General features: G+C 47.1%; 1 protein-coding gene across 4 annotated transcripts in view; it reads right to left on the bottom strand.

Moving 5' to 3' along the window:
* LOC311309939 (inverted formin-2-like) overlaps window positions 1-24048 on the bottom strand; it is a 29141-nt gene that overhangs the window by 4533 nt on the left and 560 nt on the right. For 3 of the 4 annotated variants that reach the window (XM_084439299.1, XM_084439298.1, XM_084439296.1), the window contains exons 2-20: window positions 16258-16397; window positions 14865-15126; window positions 13171-13286; window positions 12887-13046; window positions 12357-12390; window positions 11949-12090; window positions 10875-11007; window positions 8410-8982; window positions 7902-8041; window positions 6832-6893; window positions 5612-5714; window positions 5245-5330; window positions 4480-4580; window positions 4282-4352; window positions 3632-3739; window positions 3288-3358; window positions 3070-3193; window positions 2641-2805; window positions 2130-2232 (exon numbers count right to left, since the gene is read on the bottom strand). In XM_084439299.1, coding sequence (XP_084295425.1) covers window positions 2130-2232; window positions 2641-2805; window positions 3070-3193; window positions 3288-3358; window positions 3632-3739; window positions 4282-4352; window positions 4480-4580; window positions 5245-5330; window positions 5612-5714; window positions 6832-6893; window positions 7902-8041; window positions 8410-8982; window positions 10875-11007; window positions 11949-12090; window positions 12357-12390; window positions 12887-13046; window positions 13171-13286; window positions 14865-15126; window positions 16258-16383 — 2680 coding nt within the window. In that variant the 5' untranslated portion in view covers window positions 16384-16397. Of the gene's footprint in view, window positions 1-2129; window positions 2233-2640; window positions 2806-3069; window positions 3194-3287; window positions 3359-3631; window positions 3740-4281; window positions 4353-4479; window positions 4581-5244; window positions 5331-5611; window positions 5715-6831; window positions 6894-7901; window positions 8042-8409; window positions 8983-10874; window positions 11008-11948; window positions 12091-12356; window positions 12391-12886; window positions 13047-13170; window positions 13287-14864; window positions 15127-16257; window positions 16398-23539; window positions 23602-24048 lie in introns of those variants that run through there. The other variant, XM_084439297.1, reaches the window with a different exon arrangement.

Genomic DNA, 24048 nt, shown 5'->3' with positions numbered 1-24048 from the left:
GACCATCCAAGCTATATACAGCAAGGAAGGTATACTGCTGACCTCAACTGAGGAGGTTGTTGAGCGTTGGAAGGAGCACTTTGAGGAACTCCTGAGCCCGACAAATCCACCCTCTACGATCGAGGCAGAGCCGGAAGATGATGGGGGGTCGTCAATTTCCCTGCAGGAGGTCACTGAGGTAGTCAAACAACTCCACAGTGGCAGAGCCCCAGGGACTGATGAGATCCGTCCAGAAATGCTGAAGGTGCTGGGTGTTGAGGGGCTGTCTTGGTTGACACGCCTCTTTAACATTGCGTGGAAGTCCGGGTCAGTGCCAAAGGAGTGGCAGACTGGGGTGGTGGTCCCAATATTCAAAAAAGGGGACCAGAGGGTGTGTGCCATTTATAGAGGCATCACATTACTCAGCCTCCCAGGGAAAGTGTACTCTAAGGTGCTGGAAAGGAGGGTCCGGCCGATAGTCAAACCTCAGATCGAAGAGGAACAATGTGGATTTCGCCCTGGTCGTGGAACCACCGACCAGCTCTTCACTCTCGCAAGGATCTTGGAGGGGGCTTGGGAGTTTGCCCAACCTGTCTACATGTGTTTTGTGGACTTGGAGAAGGCTTATGTCCAGGTTCCTTGAGAGTTCTTGTAGAGGGTTATGCGGGAGTATGGGGTGAGTGGGTCCCTACTTAGGGCGATCCAATCCCTGTACACCCAGAGTGAGAGCTGTGTCCGCGTCCTCGGCAGTAAGTCGTCTTCCTTTCCAGTGGGGGTTGGCCTCTGCCAGGGCTGCGCTTTGTCACCAATCCTGTTTGTGATTTTCATGGACAGGATATCGAAGCCGTGGAGAGGTGGGTTTGCAGTTCGGTGAGCTGGGGATCGCGTCGCTGCTATTTGCAGATGATGTGGTCCTGATGGCATCATCTGCCTGCAACCTCCAGCACTCTCTGGATAGGTTCGCAACTGAGTGTGAAGCGGCTGGGATGAGAATCAGCACTTCTAAATCTGAGGCCATGGTTCTCAGCAGGAAACCGGTGGTCTGTCCGCTCCGAGTAGGAAATGAGTCCTTACCCCAAGTGAAGGAGTTCAAGTATCTGGGGTCTTGTTCACGAGTGAGGGAACCATGGAGAGGGAGTTTGGCCGGAGAATCGGATTAGCTGGTGCGGTTCTGCAGTCGCTTTACCGCACTGTTGTGACGAAAAGAGAGTTGAGCCAAAAGGCAAATCTATCTAGTCTATCTTCGTCCCCACCCTCACCTATGGTCATGAAGGATGGGTCATGACCGAAAGAACAAGATCACGGATACAAGCGGCCAAAATTAGTTTTCTCCGGAGGGTGGCTGGGGTCTCCCTGAGAGATCGGGTGAGAAGTTCAGTCATCCGGGAGAGACTCGGAGTAGAGCCGCTGCTCCTTTGCGTCGAAAGGAGCCAGTTGAGGTGGTTCGGGCATCTAGTGAGGATGCCTCCTGGGCGCCTCCCTAGGGAGGTGTTCCAGGCGTGTCCGGCTGGGAGGAGGCCGCGGGGTAGACCCAGGACTAGGTGGCGGGACTACATCTCCGCACTGGCCTGTGAGCGGCTAAAGATTCCCCAGGCAGAGCTGGTTGATGCTGCTAGGGAAAGGGATGTCTGGGGCCCCCTGCTGGAACTGCTGCCTCCGCGACCCGACCCCGGATAAGCGGATGAAGATGGATGGATGGATGGATCTTTCTCCAAAAGCCTACAGATGCAGGTAGTATCACAACCACAACTCCAGTCCAGATGTACTGTATTCCCTGGACAGGGATGGACTGTCATCGTCGGTGCCTGCTATCACGCCAGAAATGCTACTGCGTTATCGGTACAGGGAGTGCTGGTGCACCTAAAGACAGAGAGAATGTCCGCACACTGTATGCAGCTCCCACAGTGATGCTTGCACCTGAAGAAGACCATTTTGGCCGCAATGTTGTGCCCTATTTATTAAAACTCACTGTGGGATTCAATGAAGATTTAAGTAACAAAAAAAACAAAGAACCTCACCATGGGGGCTATATACAGTGTGTGGACATTCTCTACTGTATGTCCTTAGTTTATTCATTTTTGTCGAGCACCTGTCACACTTTGTTTGATGTGCGTGCGTTGCTACAGCGCCGGTACTCCAGCATCACATACTTATCTTCCCGTTCTCGCCCCGCGGTCGTTTAGACTCCTCCTCTTCCTGTTGTTTCTTCCTCTTCTCCAGCTTGATGGCTTGATCTCTCCTGCTGTGATTGTCCTGATATGAAATAACAACAACAACAACTTTTTACTACAGTATGTGCTGAAAAACAGGGAAGAGACCAGAAACTTCAACAATCCACAACGGAAACATTATCTTAATTAAATACGTATGTATCTATATCAAGGCAAGGCAAGTTTATTTGTAGAGCACAATTCAGCAACAAGGCAAATCAAAGTGCTTTACATGAGACATTAAAAGCATCAAGACAAAGTGCAAGAAACACATAAAAAGTCGTATAAAACAAAATGCAAAAAAAGGACATGTGCAAGTAAAAATAACAGAAGCTACATAAAGTTAACCCTAGTTTCTCTTTCTTTTTATGTAGGTTATACAGTAGCATAGGTTGGTCAATAACAACAACGTCTCATATGGTTGAGGTGGGCCAGTCTTTGAGGCCGTTACCTTGATGGCTTTGATGAAGAGCCCCCTGAAGGTCTTGATGGTGCTGAAGAGCTCCTCCAGCGAGAGCCCAGAAGGGTCCTCACACAGATACTCCGCCAGATCTTCCTTCTTCCTCTGAACAGAGGAGAACAGCTCCTCCAGCTCACCACACGCCTCCAGGCTTCCCTACAAGACATTCGTTTTCAGGGGGATATTTCAACATCTGGCAACCCACTTGCATGGGAGACTTGTAAAATGTAATGTTGAATTTTTAAGAGCCTATGCATGCACCAATCCCTTGAATCTATGGACAGTCATTCAATTCAATTCAATTCAATTCAATTCAATTCAATTCAATGTCAATTATTAATGAACAACAAAATGTCATGCTCTGCTCCAGAACAACAAAGCTGTACTGTAGCTAAAGAGAACGTCAAACAAAATGTCCACCTGGATAGCAGTCAGATATTGCTGCTTGATGTCCTCGGCTGAAGAGGAGGACACTTTTTTCTCTGTGTCTTTCAGTCGTTTGATGAGTGAGCTCGCCTCTGACAGGCACGACTCCAGATTCACTCTGTAGAAATAGAAACATCAGATGAGTTCAGCTTTACTTCTACGGACATATGTGTAGTTAGAGCAAGAACGTGCACACAGCATTAGCATATTACCCAGCAGCCTTTTCACAGATCTCTAGATCATCCGGAAGGCTCAGCAGGTCTATGTTGTCTTGCTCTGCTTTCTGTGAATGAAGGTTTGCCGCATGTGATCAAAAGAACGAGAAAAACCTTCTTTTCGTCGACTCAATGTCTGCTAATTTCTGAACTGGCTAGTTTGGAAAGGAAGGAGGAGGAAGAAAAGCGGTTCTGAGTTGGAATGGAGCCTAGATTAGGGATCGGTCTAATACTCTCTGAAGTGGCCGAGTTGGAATGGAATCTAGCCCAGTCCTTGTCCTTTTTCAACTCATATCAGGACTAGCGGAGTTAGGATGGGTTTGGGGGCTGCTTGTTTTTACCTCCAGGATGTGGTGGAGCAGCGTGACCCGGGACTTGTTGGCTTTAGTCTCAGTGAGCTTCAGCAGGGTGCTAATCTTGAAGCCCTCAGCGTTACCCGTGTGACTCCCCTGTCGAGAAGAGAGGAGAGAACAGATTTATGGCTACACACCGACCTCCGAGTCTGTCTCAAGACCAAGACCAAGATTACTACCTCAAAAGAAATGTTGGTAAACATCTATGATAGTGATAGCTTGTCTATTGTTATAATCTAGTTGTAGTGTTTTTGTTTAGTGTGTATTGTGTCACCTGTGTTATTTTATGTATATATATATATATATATATATATATATATATATATATATATATATTTGTTTTTGTATGTCCAGTGGATTCATGTATTGTCTGTGTATTGTGATGAGAAATATGATTGTAGTGTGTGTAGTGTGACTATGTTGTGTCTTTGTATTGTTTGTACTGTGATGAGGAGTTTGATTGGATTCTGTGTTTTGTCACAAGGTTACTGCTGCTATGCAAAAGCTAATGGGGATTTAAATTAACAAACAAACCTGACACTATGAGCACTATGGAGATATCGGTCATTTGCTGTGCTTAACATATGATATTTTTGTGTGGATATGTGATGTATATGTGTGGTGTGTTGCTCACTAACGTAGTTAAGGAAGTTTCCGACGTCCAGAACAAGCTTGCAGAAGCTTGGGAGACGACTGCTGATCCTCAAACCTGGGAGAGGATCAATTATGAACGGATTTACCAACTGAATATCAATTTATAACAGACACAATATAGCGCATGTATACTGTATAAAGTGCGTGTGTGGGAGACGTGTTGGCGGCCAAACCTCACTTACTCTCACAGGCTTCGTCCATCAGCTCAACTTTGGGCTTGTGCATTTCCAAAACAGAGGTGGTTTCCTCTGACAGAAGCATGCATTCGATCCTCAGGGTATAACTGGGGTGACACAATGTCAACAGCGTTACGCTTTGCGTTGAGGTACAGATAGCATCCGCGTAGGGCAATTAAATATATTATAAAATATATTAAATATATAATAAGTGGTTAATGTGGTAGACCGAGTGATTAGTGTGGTCATGGGGTGTCACTATGTGAAAAAGGCTGACAACTCAACAAGGCTAATAGGCTATATGCATAACTCCAGTACTTCCTGAAATTAGACATGCTTCTCTATTTCCTGTCGACACTATTGGATGAAGTGATTAATCAGGTGTGCCTGACTGCAGCACAATGATCAGGCACACCTGAATAATCACTTCATCCAATAGTGTAAGACAGGAAGTACTGGAGTTGTGCATATAGCTCATTACAGCCATTACAAGAGCTGTGTTCGGAATCGCTCCCTATTCACTATATAGTGCACTATATAGGGCGTCAGCCATTTTGTTTGTAGTGTCCACGGAGTTTTCGTTCCCTATATAGTCCACTATTTATTACCCACAATTCACCTTGATTTGCAGGGAACAGTGCATGTACCCTACATTTTCTCCGTTCCCTAGGTAGTTCACTACATGGTGAACCCTATATAGGGAATAGGGAGTGAGGGAACGAGGGAGCGATTCCCAACACAGCTGAGGTGTGCAGGTGTAGAGTCTGTTACCAGGGGACAGACAGGAGCTGCAGGTAAAACCGATCAACGCCCGCGAGCTTCTCACTCTCGCCTTGGTAGGACTTGAGGGTCTCGATCTGAGATGGGAACAAAGTGAGAACAGTTCAGGAGGAGATACCAGCATGGGCAGCCTGAATGGTGCTTTAGTACATGCATACAATTGTATACACATTTTTTATTTTATTTTATTTTATTTACAGTTTTTTTAGCCCAAGTATTGTAAATCTAGGATAACTGTTGAAATGAGATTGGCAATGATGCAAGTTCCTTTTATTGGACCGGGTCATAAAACAGCTACGATACATTTACGTGGACTACATCAAATAAACTAGGAAGGGTTTATTTCACATTATCACACCTCGTGTTTCTCAGGGAGCAGCTTCTGCAGCTGCTTCAACACCTCCACGTCAAACTTGGAACGGTCGCCATTTTGGATCATGGCCACAAAGTCGTTATGAGAGCTTGGAGGAGAGGCAGAGGGAGAAGGAGAGGCAGAGGGAGGGGGAGAGGGTAATGCGATGAACGTCAAACCAAACAAAAATATGTTGTAAAGATACTCAACTCGCGGGCTGCATTTCAATAGTGGCGCCTATGCTCCTCTCTAAAGCTGGGGAAGAGGACTCTACTTTAGACTATTGAGATCAGGCCGAGATGCATCCTTGGTGAATTCATAAATGAGGGAAATCTCTGTGCTTTACGAGTATAAATAAAGGTTTGAAATTAAATTAAATTAAATGACATAAGGCCAAATGGTGAAACCTTAAAGGACTATGCTCGTTTTTGACAACCTGGACCTTATTTACGACATATTATAAGAAGTTTGACTCACCCAGATCACTTTTGTGTTGTTCGGAGGCCTGTAGAAGAAATTTAAAATCCAGCGCGAGCCAGTATATCCATGTAATGGCGGCGCACGGGGCATAGGGAATGCAGCTTCTCAAAATCCATTTTCGGCCGCTAAACGGTTGTTTTCATCAATCACATTGCATGAATCGACAGTTGATATTCCTCTACGCGAGCCATTCTTTCGGTTGGTTTTCAAATACGTGGTCTGTAGCCACTGTAATATGATCTTTACAAGCCTCTCCCCCACTTGCTCCAGCACGCATGCGCACAGGCCAGCGCGCAGCCTGCTATTCTCCGGCTCACATTCTCTGCGCTACGATCGTAGTTGGTGCCGAGAATATTGTCGTCGTCATTCGTCAGCAACAATCCGATCGTAGCGCAGAGAATGTGAGGGAGCATAGCCAGTGTAAAGATCATATTACAGTGGCTACAGACCACGTATTTGAAAACCGAAAGAATGGCTCGCGTAGAGGAATATCAACTGTCGATTCATGCAATGTGATTGATGAAAACAACCGTTTAGCGGCCGAAAATGGATTTTTAGAAGCTGCATTCCCTTTGCCCCGTGCGCCTCCATTACATGGATATACTGGCTCGCGCTGGATTTTAAATTTCTTCTACAGGCCTCCGAACAACACAAAAGTGATCTGGGTGAGTCAAACTTCTTATAATATGTCGTAAATAAGGTCCAGGTTGTCAAAAACGAGCATAGTCCTTTAAAACAAAACTCACCACTTGAATTGCTTCAGGAATATGTTCAGGTTGAGATTTTTCTTGGCGTCGATGAAAGAAATCTGTGAATGGACAATCAGGACTCGGGTCAGTAGTGAGGAAAGAGTGATGACAAGAAGAATGAAGAGAGACACTGACCAGAATGACCAATGAACGGACAGAGAAAGGGTTTGTTTTGGAGACGTATGTCCTCGTCTCTCTCCAGACTCAAACATCACGTTGAATCTCTGCGCTCCTCATCCTACATAATAGAGTCTGAGCCACTTCACCACCCAAGCTGGTGTTCTGAGGGCGTATCGACGGGTCAGAATTGAAAGAGTGACAGGTCGTAGCAGCAAATGAGAGAGGCTAGCCCAGGTTAGAGGGGCGGGGCTTATCTATGGGTGGGAACGCCTGATGCATGAAATGAACGCAATTGAATCCACTACCCATTCTTCGAACCAGGAGAGAAATACCCAACTTTGTGTCATGCTTTTAGGGCGCAATCCTCATTAGAGCAGAGGCTCACAAGGGCGCATGACACCCAGGGCGCAGTGATATCCGGATGTGAATGACCTCCGGGTGCGCTCGTTTTCACTCGCAAAGGAACGCAATTCAAGTCACACGTCCGAAGACAATAATAATAATAATAATAATAATAATAATTAAAATGTAGGCTATCCCCTATGTTGTTACTTGATCAGTCGTTAGAAGTAAGCACTTCTCTCTGTTTGCCACCCAACTTAAAAGGTGCTCAGTTTGATTTCTCTTTCCTTTTTTCGGCCACTAGAGGGGGCAGTGGTGCAGCGTATCAGATATAAACAAGTGGGCGTTTTCACTCCATATACTCCGTTCAGGGGGTGGGGCTCAGCTCGGCTTCGCTCAAAATCAAAATAAATTCTGCATTTGCTCCACAGGCACGACACCGTTGGCTATATTTTCTGTACAGATAGTTATGACTCCCCTGGATCTATTTATTGCATATATTGGATTTTTTTTACAAACAGTACAGTAAATGGAACAGAGCACCTTTAAACCCACGTTCATTTCACAGACCCAGTCCACGGCTTAGCGACTGGTCAGTCTCTCACCTCTTTGGGCTCCTGTTTGACGGCGTCGGTCGTCTCTCTGGTCTTGGTGTCACTGACCGGCAGACAGAACAGCTCCTCGATGCTGGAGTAGTCCGGCTCCAGGGGATCCGACTGGACCGACGTCCACATGGAGTTGCTTTCTGCATGCGAGTGTGTGTGGGGTGTGTGTGTGAGTGTGTGAGTGAGCGAGTGAGTGTGTGTTGTGGAAAAAGAAGTGAGAAGAGGATGAACATAGCATTATATTTTGCACACGCACGTGTAACCGAGTGAAACTGGGTTCTGGTGAGTCCTGAGTAGGTAGTTGTTGGTTAAACTCAGCTGGTTAAAACGGTGTCTGTCATGTGGGAGACCAGGGTTCGATTCCCACCCAAGGCGTGACGAAATGCATGGGTTACGTACACTCACACACACACACACACACACACACACACACACACACATACACATACACACACAACAATCAGTATAATCTAGAAAACGACAACGCAGACAGGTACCAGTAACTTACCGGACACTACTCTGGACGGCAGCTTCTGCCAGTTGAGCTTCTTCATGCGCAGCGTGGGGCAGCGGCCGGCTTTGGGCGGGGGCGCCGGAGTGTAGTAGGACCGCCCCAACGACTGGACGCTCTGAGCCACTATCACGTCTCCGCTTCCTGGGGGGGGTGGGGGAGGTGGGGGGCCCATACCGGGCAAGGGTGGGGGTGGCGGGGGACCCCCTGGACCCATCCCCGGTAAGGGTGGTGGGGGGGGACACATTCCTGGTAGAGGAGGAGGAGGTGGTGGGGGGGGACACATTCCTGGTAGAGGAGGAGGTGGTGGGGGGGGGCACATTCCTGGTAGAGGAGGAGGAGGAGGAGGAGGAGGAGGAGGTGGAGGAGGAGGAGCAGGAGGAGGAGGAGGAGTCACCAAGGCCACAAGGGAAGCAGCTGCTGTCACGATCTCCGAGCGGTCGGCAGGACTGCCAATCATGTTTGCTTGGACCCCCCTGTCAGCGGTCCTGGTCCTGTGATTGGCTGAGCTCGGCTGAGCCTTGGAGGGGAGCAAACGCTCGAGAATGCGTTCGCTGGAGTCTACCTGAGCTGCACAACACACACACACACAGACATTAATACACACACACACACACACACACACACATACATACATTAATACACACACACACACACACACACAGACTTTAATACACACACACAGACATTAATGCACACACACACACAGACATTAATACACACACACACACACACACAGTTATTAATACACACACACACACACACACACACACACACACACATTAATGCACACACATTAATGCACACACACACACACACACACACAGACATTAATACATACACACACACACACACACACACGTGAATACACACAAACTACAATACTGTAAATTACATCACATTTACATTGAAGAACATCAATTTTTACTTTTTAACAATGATAAGACCAAGCAAGATGTCATTCGTGTCATTTTTTTGTCATGATCCTTATTTTCTACTGACATGTCATGGTTTTTCCTGCATAGAGGATTTTTTGGCGCCCCCCCAAAGAGATTTTAGCCAGAGCCAAATGAAAACCACCAGTGGCAAAATGCTAAAAATTGAGAATAAAAATAGCAATTCAGATCCCGTCCAAATGTAGCTTGTTTCAAGTGCAGCCCATCCCTCTTTCTTGCATTGTCCGTGGTTTGGACCACTAGTAATCCAGATAATTAATAGACAGGTTATCAGTATCTTAAACATTTTGTCTTCATATCTATTTTGTGTCATGTCAGGAGATTTCCCCGATTGTGAAAAGTGAGCTCAGTCAGAACGACAGCGAAGAATATAGTCCTGTACATGCTGGTAGGCTACTCGGCATAAAACTGAGGTTTCCCCCCCAAATTGTGTGCGCATCACCCCCCCCCCCCCCCCCCCCCCCCAAAGACCCATCCTGAGCCAGGAAACACCCTGTATGCACCTCTTTAGTTATTACTGAGTGAGCGCAGACAGAATCCTCGCATAACAGATTAGTGATTAATTTAATCTGTGTCTAAACCAATCAGCAGAGAAGGTCTGTGTCTAAACCAATCAGCAGAGAAGGTGAGGAATCCCATAGTCTGTGAGCCAGGAAGCCAGATTTGGGCCACCGTTGCTATCTGGGGCGAATAATTCTCAGTTATTTTTGGCAAGGTACACCTGTACACCCCTAGTGCTAGAAAATATGTGATAGCATCGCAGCGGTGGTAGCGTTCTGAGTGTTATCACTCCATTTATAACCCCACGCTAAAACACGCTTTTCAAAACTATACATAGAACAGAATAAGGCATTCTGCTTCAAACTGATTGTTCTCTCGGAGTCAGAGTACTTGGTGCCCACCTACGTACGTCAGGGGCCGCGTCTCGGAATGGCGTTCCCAAACAAGACAGGGAACAAGCTTGAGTCCCTCCGGCTTCACCTGACCCTCTGCTTCTCAACACCCAAGGCGTGCAGAGACCAAACCTAAACCAGAGAGTCGTAGCTCCCTAGTGTCATAGAACCTCCCTCAACCTTTCACATAGCTGTGCTAACCTCATTTATGACAGGATGACCTCTACAGGAGGTCGTCACACCTAGACTTTGTCTGGCCTGAATAACCATTCTTTGTTCCATTGTCCCTGCAAGATTTACCGCCCTTTCTCATATCACGTGTCTCAACTCTTGACCATTGTTGATGATGTCCGCCATTTATTATGACGTGTACAGATGGGTTAGCCAATCACATCCCTGGAAGCGTCATACCTGTGTATTGCTTGAATATAAGGCCGCGCAAGACCAGACTGCGGCACTTCGGCTGGATACCGCTCACGTGAGTCTCCTCTGAAGTCCTTGCGCTCGTATGTTTTCTCAATAAATCTGACATAACCTCTTTGAGCGAATCTCGGCAAATCTTTTTTACTTCGATCAGATTGAATTCCACTACTCTAGCCCGGTGGAGACTCACGGTCCTGGGCCAGCAGGGTGGCCCGGTCAGTCAGGGTCTCCAGGGCCAGCCACAGGCCCCCCCTCTCGGGCCCCACCAGGAGCAAGGCCTGCAGGATGGACAACAGCTGGACCGAGGCCGGCGAGCTGCTCACCTGGGCCAGAGACAGACAGACAGACGGCCATGAGCCTCAAGAAAAACAGTCGTTTGTGTGATATTCCAGCTGTATCTGCGATGATTGTCATTTTTATACTTAATTCTCAAGACATTTTCAGACCGTATTATCGCAAAATGGTGAAGTCATAGGGTTTTTTCATTCCATTTCAAGCCTGTGTAATAAGTAAACAACAGGAGTCCAAGCCTTCCATTGGACGACTATTTCAGAGCAAATGTCAACTCTGGTCAGTTTTAGTTAAGGCTTCACCATTTTGCGATAGTACGGTCTCAAAATGTCTTGAGGGTTATAAAAAATGCCAATCATCGCAGGTACAGCTGGAATATCACACAAACGACTCGTTATTGTATTGTATTGTATTGTATTGCACTGTACTTTAGATTGCTATTCTTGCACTTTGCCTTCAGCACTAGATTATGCTCTTAGTCACTTGTTTTATAAAGAAGATGCACTTGTGAGTTCTGGCAAGTAATAGAACATTGGCTTTTCCTACGTTAAATGCAATTATTGTTAGTCGCTTTGGATAAAAGCATCTGCTAAATGACTAATGTAATGTAATGCTCTGATTTGGGGAGGGCAGGCTAGTCTTAACTCTGGTCTATCATTTCATTTAATTTCAAACCTTTATTTACACTCGTGGAGCACTGAGGTTTCTCAATTACAGTGATGATGAGTTTACACAGAGACAAAAATCAACAAAACAAATGTAATATATACAATAATAATAATAATTAGTATATAATAAACAGTTACAGGTTGAAGTGCATAGGTCTAGAGTCATGGATTTAAACTCTATGACTGAAGGAAGGACCTCAAGCTTTAGAGTCTGTTGTAAGAGCATCATGGAAAAAAGCAGCCCTTCCAAGTTCAGAATGCACTGGACACCCTCTCCCAGAATGCACCCTGTCCCCAGAGCGTACTTTGTTGAAGAGGGTGTTGAAGACCTCCTGGTGGCTGCTGATGTTGATGCCCCCGTACGCTCTCTCCATCTCCTCCTCATCGTCCGTCATGGACTCCTCAAACGCATCGCACTGGATGTTCAGGTCCACGTCCTCTGCATCCCTGTGACACACACACACACACACATGCACACACACTCACACACGTACACACACACGCCCGCGTACACACACACACGCACGCACACACGCACACACACACACACGCCCGCACACACGCCCGTGCACACACATACACACACTCACACTCGCGCGCACACACACATATTAGCACAAAACGCCAAAGTGTTGTGTGATTGCAAGACATAGGCACATAAGAACCTGGTCTGGTCGAGTTAAACATGTGAAAGTGTCCGATGTTCTCAGTACCTCAGTGTTGGCAGTAAACCCAGTAGCTGCAGCCCTGGAAGACAAACAAGAATCGGTCAAAACCTTCTCCTCCATCTCTGTCCTATTAGTTCATCTGTCTTATTCCTGGGTAAATTCAGAGTAATGTTATGTGGCCATGTATTGCATGAATGTTGATGAATGATGTTCACAGTGTGTGGCAGGGGCAGTCCTCTACTACTATGTAAGGTAGGAAGCTGTTTAAGTAAATGGTAAATGGTAAATGGACTGCACTTATATAGTGCTTTTCCACCTTAGCGGCACTCAAAGCGCTTTACAATGGCCTCTCATTCACCCATTCACACACACATTCACACACCAATGGCAGCAGCTGCCATGCAAGGTGTTAACCTGCTCATTGGGAGCAATTTGGGGTTAGGTGTCTTGCTCGAGGACACTTCGACATGTGGACAGTCAGAGCTGGGATTCGAACCGCTGACCCTTCGATCATTGAACGACCCGCTCTACCAACTGAGCTACAGCCGCCCCTCTCTCGTTTAAGGAAGAGTTACCGATGAACTCCTTGCGCAGTTTGTCCCTCTTCCGCAGGTCTTCCGCCCCGAAGATGATGACGTTGACCACGCTCATGAGGATGACCATGTAGGGAACGTTGTCTGTGGCGTGGAGCTCGTTCATGATCACGCTGAAGCGATACTGATGCATCTTCATGCTCTGTCGGGAGTTCAATACAGCTCTGATATGACTGGGTTACTAGTAAATACAGCTCTGATATGACTGGGTTTCCCCCTAAAGCGTGTGTGTGTTCAGGTGGTGTTCAGGTCATTCAGAGTCTTACTCTGTAGTGTTCCAGGGCGTCCAGGGCCAGGTGGTGACCCTGCGAGTCAAACAGGGTGAGGGCAGCCAGCAGCTCAAACACCTGCATCTTCACCATGATGTTGGAGGTGTCCAGGGCTGCCAACCAAAACCAACACAACATCAATTATAGAATGCGATAAATTTATGATCATTGATCGTATATATTCTATATTTGCCAGATGAGTGTTTAGTCTGAATATCATTTGTCAGATGTGTTTGTACAGGTGCTGCTGAGTGAAACAGAGTCCTCATGAGTCCAGAGTAGCGAGGTGGTTAAACGCCCAGCTAGTATAAATACCATCAACCAGCAGATGAAGAGCTAGCTTTTAAGTGGTTGGTCTTTAGCTGGTTAAAATGATCAGTGGCGCCCCCAAGGGGTGGTCAGGGGTAGCACCTAGCCACCCTGATCAAATGTGTCGCCACCCAACTTACCACCCCTCGTGAAATATGTGTGTATTTTCCAAGAAAATAACAAAAAAAAAATATTTCGAAGGGAACGTAGTGTGGGTGTGGGAGTCAATAATCGGACTACGCTCTGTAACATGTAAATGGGAACATGAATGGAATGATTTTTTTACATATAAAAACAGCACTGCTCAAGAGTCCTTCTGTGCCGGACTCTGAGAAAACTCCAGTTAGGAGGTCAAACGTAAACACTGGACGCTGCTTCAGTAGCTCTGCCAACCCTAGCAATTCTAGGGGAACCAACTCGCAAACCCTACGAACATTTTCTGAGGGCGCCCCTGAAAACTGTCTGTCCTGCCGGAGACCCCGCTTCGAACCCCACCTTGGGCCTTTCCGAAACGTACAGTCCGGGTTACCCATGATCCTCCACGTGTAGCCAGGGTCTGTGGCCCCGTGGCGTCACTTAGCCCCAACATCTAGTCCTTCTTACCAGCCCTCATCCTAACTGTTAGCCCCAACATCTAATCCTTCTTACCAGCCCTCATCCTAACTATTAGCCCCAACATCTAGTCTCTCTTACCAGCCCTCATCCTAACTATTAAGCCCAACATCTAGTCCTTCTTACCAGCCCTCATCCTAACTGTTAGCCCCAACATCTAGTCCTTCTTACCAGCCCTCATCCTAACTGTTAGCCCCAACATCTAGTCCCTCTTACCAGCCCTCATCCTAACTGTTAGCCCCAACATCTAGTCCCTCTTACCAGCCCTCATCCTAACTGTTAGCCCCAACATCTAGTCCCTCTTACCAGCCCTCATCCAAACTGTTAGCCCCAACATCTAGTCCTTCTTACCAGCCCTCATCCTAACTGTTAGCCCCAACATCTAGTCCCTCTGACCAGCCCTCATCCAAACTGTTAGCCCCAACATCTAGTCCCTCTTACCAGCCCTCATCCTAACTGTTAGCCCCAACATCTAGTCTCTCTTACCAGCCCTCATCCTAACTATTAGCCCCAACATCTAGTCCTCCTTACCAGCCCTCATCCTAACTGTTAGCCCCAACATCTAGTCCTTCTTACCAGCCCTCATCCAAACTGTACATCTAGTCCTTCTTACCAGCCCTCATCCTAACTGTTAGCCCCAACATCTAGTCCCTCTTACCAGCCCTCATCCAAACGGCTAGCCCCACGCCGCTGTTCTGTAAGCCCCCACTTACCCCCTTCATGACCCCCCCCCCTTGTCAGCCATCTTGTTTGCCCCTTTGCTAGCTCACCTCGTGACAGGGTCCTGACGTAGCCCTCGTTGTCCAGGATGAAGTGCAGGCCGGCCGAGGAGTTCATCACGGCCTTGACGCAGGCCACGCAGGTGTGCTGGAGGAGGGCGTCGGTGATGCGGGCGCAGCCCCGGCCGGAGAGCCTCTCCAGGGCCTCCATCAGCAGGTCCAGCCCGTTGAGCTCCAGGAACTGGACCATCCAGTCCTGGTCGCTGCCCTCCAGTCGACGCCGCAGCCCGGAGTAGTTCAGCATGGTGGGGACCTGGGAGGAACGGGACCAGGTCTGACGGGTCCGTAGATGAACACATTTCACAGATATCTTTCCTCTAGTAAGATGGGATGAGATATCTTTCTTCTAGTTAAGATGGGATGAGATATCTTTCCTCTAGTAAGATGGGATGAGATATCTTTCTTCTAGTTAAGATGGGATGAGATATCTTTCCTCTAGTTAGATGGGATCAGATATATTTCCTCTAGTAAGATGGGATGAGATATCTTTCCTCTAGTAAGATGGGATGAGATATCTTTCCTCTAGTAAGATGGGATCAGATATCTTTCTTCTAGTAAGATGGGATGGCGAAGACGTGAAGAGGGCGTGGCGAGGAGGTTGTAGTTCAGCGAGGAAGTTTGTCCCTCGTTTTATTCCTTTATTTTATTTTTCTGTTTTATATGACCTTTTATGTTTCTTGCTCTTTGTCTTAATGCTTTTAATGTCTCAGGTAAAGCACTTTGAATTGCCTTGTTGCTGAAATGTGCTATAGAAATAAACGTGCCTTTCATTGCCTCAATTCAATTACAATATTCATTCACATTTTTGCAAGTCAACAAACCGGTTCTGTATGAGTGAGATTGAGCAATGTTTGTATTTATGTAGAGCCTTTCCAGATGCCCGATGTCCTATTAGAGGGGAGAGGAGGGAAGGGGTGTACCTGTAGCAGTGACCATAATACAGACCTCTCTACTGTCACCATTAAACTACCCAGACTTAAGGTTGGATGTTAGTAAGTAGCAGTCTCAGCTTAAAACGCACTTGTTTTCACTGGCTTTTGAGGCCTGATAGCCTACATCCCTTGTCCTGTTTTGTGTCCTGTCCTTTTATTGTTCTGTGATTATGTGCACTTTATTCTGTTTTTTGTTTTAGTTTATTTAATATATTGTACAGCACTTTGGTGCAACTTCGGTTGATTTTAAACGTGCTTTATAAATAAAGTTGACCTTGACCTTAGTAAGCCAGCTATCATCAAATATACTCTATTAGTGCTTTCGGCTGCTCGTATGCGGTCTGGTAGAGGCACAATTGCCTGGCTAGAATTCATGGCAACCAAATAACTTTTAACTAATAAAAATAACTTTAGTAGCTATAAATGGGTCATTAGCACAACAGGCGCTGTACCTGCAGCAGCCGAATGCATAGCTCTGGGTCAGCGTTCTCCAGGTTGGCCTCCAGGTGGGCGTCGGGGTCCGGAGGGCTGCTGGTCAGGTGGTCCTTCAGGGCCCCCCACTTCCCCTTGGCTGCCATGACAGCAGAGAGAGCTGGAGGTGAGAGGAAAAGCCAGGAAAGAGGAAACGGTGTTTAGTTGAGCTGTTTCACTGACATCCAATAATACTACAATGGCAGAAACGGGCCGGGTATGTAGGGGCAGTGGTAGGTATCTCCCCGCACCTAGCTACAGTAGGTATCTACCCCCACCTAGCTACAGTAGGTATCTACCCCCACCTAGCTACAGTAGGTACCTCCCCCCACCTAGCTACAGTAGGTACCTCCCTCACCTAGCTACAGTAGGTACCTCCCCCCACCTAGCTACAGTAGGTATCTCCCCCCACCTAGCTACAGTAGGTACCTCCCCCCACCTAGCTACAGTAGGTACCTCCCTCACCTAGCTACAGTAGGTATCTACCCCCACCTAGCTACAGTAGGTACCTCCCCCCACCTAGCTACAGTAGGTACATCCCCCCACCTAGCTACAGTAGGTATCTCCCCCCACCTAGCTACAGTAGGTACCTCCCCCCACCTAGCTACAGTAGGTATCTCCCCCCACCTAGCTACAGTAGGTATCTCCCCCCACCTAGCTACAGTAGGTACCTCCCCCCACCTAGCTACAGTAGGTATCTCCCCTCACCTAGCTACAGTAGGTATCTCCCCCCACCTAGCTACAGTAGGTACCTCCCCCCACCTAGCTACAGTAGGTATCTCCCCCCGCCTAGCTACAGTAGGTATCTCCCCCCACCTAGCTACAGTAGGTATCTCCCCTCACCTAGCTACAGTAGGTACCTCCCTCACCTAGCTACAGTAGGTACCTCCCCCCACCTAGCTACAGTAGGTATCTCCCCCCACCTAGCTACAGTAGGTACCTCCCCCCACCTAGCTACAGTAGGTACCTCCCCCACCTAGCTACAGTAGGTATCTCCCCCCACCTAGCTACAGTAGGTACCTCCCTCACCTAGCTACAGTAGGTACCTCCCTCACCTAGCTACAGTAGGTATCTCCCCCCACCTAGCTACAGTAGGTATCTCCCCCCACCTAGCTACAGTAGGTACCTCCCTCACCTAGCTACAGTAGGTATCTCCCCCCACCTAGCTACAGTAGGTATCTCCCCCCACCTAGCTACAGTAGGTATCTACCCCTCACCTAGCTACAGTAGGTATCTCCCCTCACCTAGCTACAGTAGGTACCTCCCTCACCTAGCTACAGTAGGTACCTCCCCTCACCTAGCTACAGTAGGTACCTCCCCCCACCTAGCTACAGTAGGTATCTCCCCTCACCTAGCTACAGTAGGTACCTCCCTCACCTAGCTACAGTAGGTATCTACCCCCACCTAGCTACAGTAGGTACCTCCCTCACCTAGCTACAGTAGGTATCTACCCTCACCTAGCTACAGTAGGTACCTCCCCTCACCTAGCTACAGTAGGTACCTCCCTCACTTACCCAGGTACCTAAGCCCACCTACTGACCCGGCCCGTTTCTGTCATTGTCGTGTAGATGGGGACGGTCGACAAACCCCATCTCGCCATCTAGGCCTAACCACCAGAGGGCGCTGCGGGCACGATATTGAAACGGACATATCTCAAAATGGGAAGGTCATATACATATATACATTATGTCTAATTATAGTAGGCTATAGATAGATAAACAGACAGATAGTAAAATTCATGACTAGTTTTACATTTCAATCTAGGAGAGTTGAGTTAAGTATAACTATAGTGTGGGTCAACTGGTTCATTGAGAACATGACCATTCGTTCTCTGCAGATGTCCAGAGAGGACACACAACTGGTCTGCCGAGTCCCTGACTCTGCTCTCAGATCAGTCTCTATAGTCCCTGACTCTGCTCTCAGATCAGTCTCTATAGTCCCTGACTCTGCTCTCAGATCAGTCTCTATAGTCCCTGACACTGCGCTCAGATCAGTCTCTAGAGTCCCTGACTCTCAGATATCAGTCTCTATAGTCCCTGACTCTGCGCTCAGATCAGTCTCTATAGTCCCTGACTCTGCTCTCAGATCAGTCTCTAGAGTCCCTGACACTGCTCTCAGATCAGTCTCTATAGTCCCTGACTCTGCGCTCAGATCAGTCTCTATAGTCCCTGACTCTGCGCTCAGATCAGTCTCTATAGTCCCTGACTCTCAGATATCAGTCTCTATAGTCCCTGACTCTGCTCTCAGATCAGTCTCTATAGTCCCTGACTCTGCTCTCAGATCAGTCTCTATAGTCCCTGACTCTGCGCTCAGATCAGTCTCTATAGTCCCTGACTCTGCTCTCAGATCAGTCTCTATAGTCCCTGACTCTGCGCTCAGATCAGTCTCTATAGTCCCTGACTCTGCTCTCAGATCAGTCTCTATAGTCCCTGACTCTGCTCTCAGATCAGTCTCTATAGTCCCTGACACTGCTCTCAGATCAGTCTCTATAGTCCCTGACACTGCGCTCAGATCAGTCTCTATAGTCCCTGACACTGCGCTCAGATCAGTCTCTATAGTCCCTGACTCTCAGATATCAGTCTCTATAGTCCCTGACTCTGCGCTCAGATCAGTCTCTATAGTCCCTGACTCTGCTCTCAGATCAGTCTCTATAGTCCCTGACACTGCTCTCAGATCAGTCTCTATAGTCCCTGACTCTGCTCTCAGATCAGTCTCTATAGTCCCTGACTCTGCTCTCAGATCAGTCTCTATAGTCCCTGACACTGCTCTCAGATCAGTCTCTATAGTCCCTGACTCTGCTCTCAGATCAGTCTCTATAGTCCCTGACTCTCAGATATCAGTCTCTATAGTCCCTGACTCTGCGCTCAGATCAGTCTCTATAGTCCCTGACTCTGCTCTCAGATCAGTCTCTATAGTCCCTGACACTGCTCTCAGATCAGTCTCTATAGTCCCTGACTCTGCTCTCAGATCAGTCTCTAGAGTCCCTGACTCTGCGCTCAGATCAGTCTCTATAGTCCCTGACACTGCTCTCAGATCAGTCTCTATAGTCCCTGACTCTGCGCTCAGATCAGTCTCTATAGTCCCTGACTCTGCGCTCAGATATCACTCTCTATCCGCTGTCTCTTTCGCTGAGGTCATCGGATTTGACGCCAAGTGATGCAACTGGAGATGGGTGACATCAAAGAGAAAGGCACCCTGGGAGGAAGTTCAAAGACACCAGGGGGAGCGGGAGAGGAGAGACATTTATTAATAGGAGGCGCAAGAGGAGAGACGCTCCCTACTAGCTCCGCCTCCCTCCGACCTCCCCCAGAACCTGCGTGTGGTTTACTGATCGATAACGTTTCTTAAAGGTGCCCTCTGTCGGTTTCACAACTTATGGGCACATGACAGCTACTTAAAGCTGCATTCACTGATTTTATGAATGTTGTCAAAACTAATTAAAACCACCTGATAGTTTCATTGAGCCATAGTGTCCTGCTTCAGTGACTCACCCCTACCGGTGGCCTGGCTGTTGTTATTCCAGCATTTCTGCCTGTGTTGTCAATAGCCGGCCCATGCCTTTGCTCCGCCCCCTGTGCCTTATATGGCTCTGGCCATACATTTTAGCCGTTGGTTTGTAAAGAAGTTTGTCCCTTACTGCCATCTAGTGGTAAAATAAAATCAATGATTCCTGCCTTAACAAATTTATACAACAGCTAGTTCTGAACGCGCATTGCGATTGGTCAATTATTCATTCGGAGCCGTGTCACTAACCACGATATACCACCGGTAAAGGTATCCCTCCGCAAACGCTGTCAGCTGCGTTAAGTTGCCAACGGTAAACAATAGAGAACTATTTGAGTTTGTAGGGAGGGGATGGGGTAAAAGAGCAAGGCAGCTCAGTGAAACTGAACACTAGAAACCCACGGAGTTGCCCTCCCGTACCTACGACCGCAGCACTGCCGTGCCAGTAACCCCTGTAAACCACTCCCTCTCGTGTGTTATTGCTTAAATAATTCCACAAAACTCACAGAATAGCTAAATTCTAATTTCCCTCCATCCTCTCAAACAATAAAAACAACATCCTGTTAGGCAAACTGCCCCTTTAAACAGCTGCTGGAACAGCCATTTGCTGACTTCATACCCATTATACTGAATCAGTTCTGAGGCCCGTGGCCGACCAAGCAGATCTCTGTTAGGCTAGTGGGTGACAGCTTAGCCCATCTAGGGCCACTCAGCAAAGACTCAGTCATGGCCATCTGTCTGTTTCTCTGTCTCTCCCTCCCTCCCTCCCTCCCTCCCACACACACACACACACACACACACACACACACACACACACACACACACACACACACACACACACACACACAGACACAGACACAGACACACACACACACACACACACACACACACACACACACACACACACACACACACACACACACACACACAGTGCTCTTCTGCACCAACAGTCTTCCTTTGTCTCACTCTAGCTTGTCTTCCCACTCCCTGGCTGACCCTTGACCCTTCTGCTTGAGGTCAACAGTGTTGGGTCAAGGCGTGGCCCCGAGTCTGACAAGCTGAGCTTCATGACCAAAGGCAAAAGAGCTGAGCGCACATCCACCCTTAGTAGGCCAGGTGCTGGATCTGAGAGTTCATACGTGAGAAGAGAGGAGAGATCCTCACACTGATATCTCCCAGTTACACTGATATCTCCCAGTTACACTGATATCTCCCAGTTACACCGATATCTCCCAGTTACACTGATATCTCCCGGTTCACTTTATTGAAAATATGCAACGTTTCGACCCTTAGGTAAATGGTTAATGGTAAATGGACTGCACTTATATAGCGCTTTTCCACCTTAGCGGCACTCAAAGCGCTTTACAATGGCCTCTCATTCACCCATTCACACACACATTCACACACCAATGGCGGCAGCTGCCATGCAAGGTGCTAACCTGCTCATTGGGAGCAATTTGGGGTTAGGTGTCTTGCTCAAGGACACTTCGACATGTGGACAGTCGGAGCTGGGATTTCAACCACTGACCCTTCGGTCACTGAACGACCCGCTCTACCAACTGAGCTACAGCCGTCCCTCCAGTTCCCTTCCAGTAAGAAGTTTCCTGATGAAGACCTAAGGGTCGAAACGTTGCGTATATTTTCAATAAAGTGAACCAGGAGATATGGGTGTGAGGATCTTTCCTCTCTTCTCATGAGCTTCATGACCGAACATCAGCACAGATGGTCAAGCGGTCAGCCTTCCTGCTCATGATTGACTGATATCTTGATCCGAAGTTTGACCCAAAGTTTTCACATATGGTACAGTGCAGTATTTACAGGAAGGTAGCGCTCAGCTTACAGTAAATTATTGTAAATCCGATGCGTCTGTTTTTCTGTGCGTCTTTCCTCATCCACCATGCTGATTAATATAATAATGGTCATGTCGGACCAAAAAACGTCTAAATACTGTAAATTGAAGACATTTTTGCACTGCCTTTGCTTTTCTGCTGATTATTCTACCGTCTGCCTGTCCAGCGTGTTGAAATGCACCATGGGAAATATGACTCAGTGTGTTAGACTGACTCACATCCTCCTGCTGTTTAAGGAAACTCTGTATGCTGAGCCTGACAATCTGGCTGCAGGCAAATCCAGTCCAACACCACTGATTTACATGACATGCTGATAATACACTACATATCAGGAAGGAATTACTACATATCAGGAAGGAATTACAGAGAACTGGTCGCATACTCAAACTTTTTCTACATTCAAAACACAAATCTGTTTTGGCAGGATATCTCTATGGCAACGGTTTGAATGTGAATACCATGTGAGGAAGAGAGTTGGCTGACCTTCTGAAACTTTTCTACATGTGCGAACACACACAAACCTAGGTTTTGGCAAAACATCTCTAGGGTAACTGTCTCAGAGTGAAGCCACAGTAAGGTCACATGGATTCGTGTGTGACACCATGTGTGTGTGGCTTTGTTGTGGTTTCAACGCCCAAGGTCAAGTTCAGGGTTTTAATGAGAGTCTTTCTGAGGGCTCTGAAGTCAAGAGGCTAAGCTTTTCCATGGAAGAACAAAAAAAAAACGGATTTGCTAAAACACCTTTTTTCTTACAGCCGCTCACTGCTCTCAGTCAGGCTCTGCTGCCATATTATGTTGTGGGGGGTTCTGGGTAAATTGTTTCACGCAACAACACCCAATCAGTTCAAACCAATTACCCAGTGCATGCTGACTAAGCACTCAACAAGTTGTGGAATTTTACAAGCCCTAGTGTTGAGAATATTACCATGGAGACAGGAATCTCTTGCATGAAAAGACACTTTATCTGATAGGGTATCTGGTTCTGGGCTGGGATAGGCCTGCCTGAGGGAAGACAAGTTGCCCATTACTTGGAAAGGGACAAAGATGACACCGAGAATTTTCAGGAAGTATAATACTCAGCTTTTGTCATGTATTGCTTTGCCTTTCATTCCTATCAAGACTGACCTGGGGTCAGGTCAATTTGTCAATTTGAAGACTTTGGCAAAAGGCTGAAGGTTCATGTTCTCTCTCAGTCAGTAGAATTGGGGTTGGAGTGAAAAGTGGACTTTTCTTGAGTTAATCGGTTGGTGAAATAAACGATATGTGTGTGAAACTCAAGTCTAATCTGGCAACCCTGTGCATCTAGACCTTCTACTCTAAGAAGGTACACCTAATGGAATATGTACTGGAATATATCTTTTCTATAAACAACATCATTTCCCGTCCTCTACCTCAGTGTCTCTGTCACTCATCACTTTCCCTCCGTCACTCAGCGCTAAAGCTAACAGAACTGCGGTCGGTCTGGTATGAACACGCCCGGGGCTCGACAACGTTTCCTTGTACAACTAAAAGATCGTTGATAAGATTTGTTCATTCCTATTCTCAATTCGCTTCCCTCAAAGCTGAATTGGTTATATTGTGTATGAGCAATACATTCATGGAGATTCAAGCTTAATATGGGTTAGGATCTGTTGCTAGGAATACTGGAAGTGTTAGCAGTCTTGCATGAACTCCACAGTGGAATATACTGAATGAAGTACAGTATGCTGAAAAATATAATTTGTAAAAGTGTAAAAACTTAGGTTTCACGTCACATTATGTATATACATTTAAGTTTCGGAGGTCAAATGAAGCCATTGTTGACTGAGCAGCATGACACTCCTATGTTGAACATGTTAGTGTCACGGTGAAAGTATGTGAACAATGTGAACGTATGTATTTGTAAATGAAGGAAAGCGCCGGCACTCACGAGATAGACGATGGTCTTCAAAACTTGAATGGGAAGGAGTGAACGTTTCAGAACGGTCAGCATGCTGACGAAGGCTTATGGCCCAAACGTTCACTCTTGCCCAATGCTGACCGACCGATCAAACACATTGACAACAAGCAAATGTCCAGGATAAGAGCAATGACCTTTTGATCTGCAGGGGTAAATGACCTATATTGACTGCACTAGTTTGATTGAGGTATAAATGATGCAGATATTGTAGGTGAAATTTGGCTAATTAAATGCCTGCAATTACACATAAATGGTGTCTAAGTGTGTGTGTGTGTGTGTGTGTGTGTGTGTGTGTGTGTTTTCAGCACCGATTGCAAACAAGGCTACACCTTGCAAACAATACACCCAGATCCCTATCAACGTTCACCAGACGATTTTCATGCTCTAATAATCACACTGACATCCCATAATGAGGCACAATGTGTACTGTACTGTAAAACATCTCCATGATCCAATCAGTAGAGATAAACCTATAAGTA

This window comes from Borostomias antarcticus (assembly GCF_949987555.1).
Source record: "Borostomias antarcticus genome assembly, chromosome: 6".
In the NCBI taxonomy this organism is placed as follows: domain Eukaryota; kingdom Metazoa; phylum Chordata; class Actinopteri; order Stomiiformes; family Stomiidae; genus Borostomias; species Borostomias antarcticus.
Note: the sequence above shows the minus strand (reverse complement) of the source record. Positions and strands in the feature narration are given on the sequence as shown.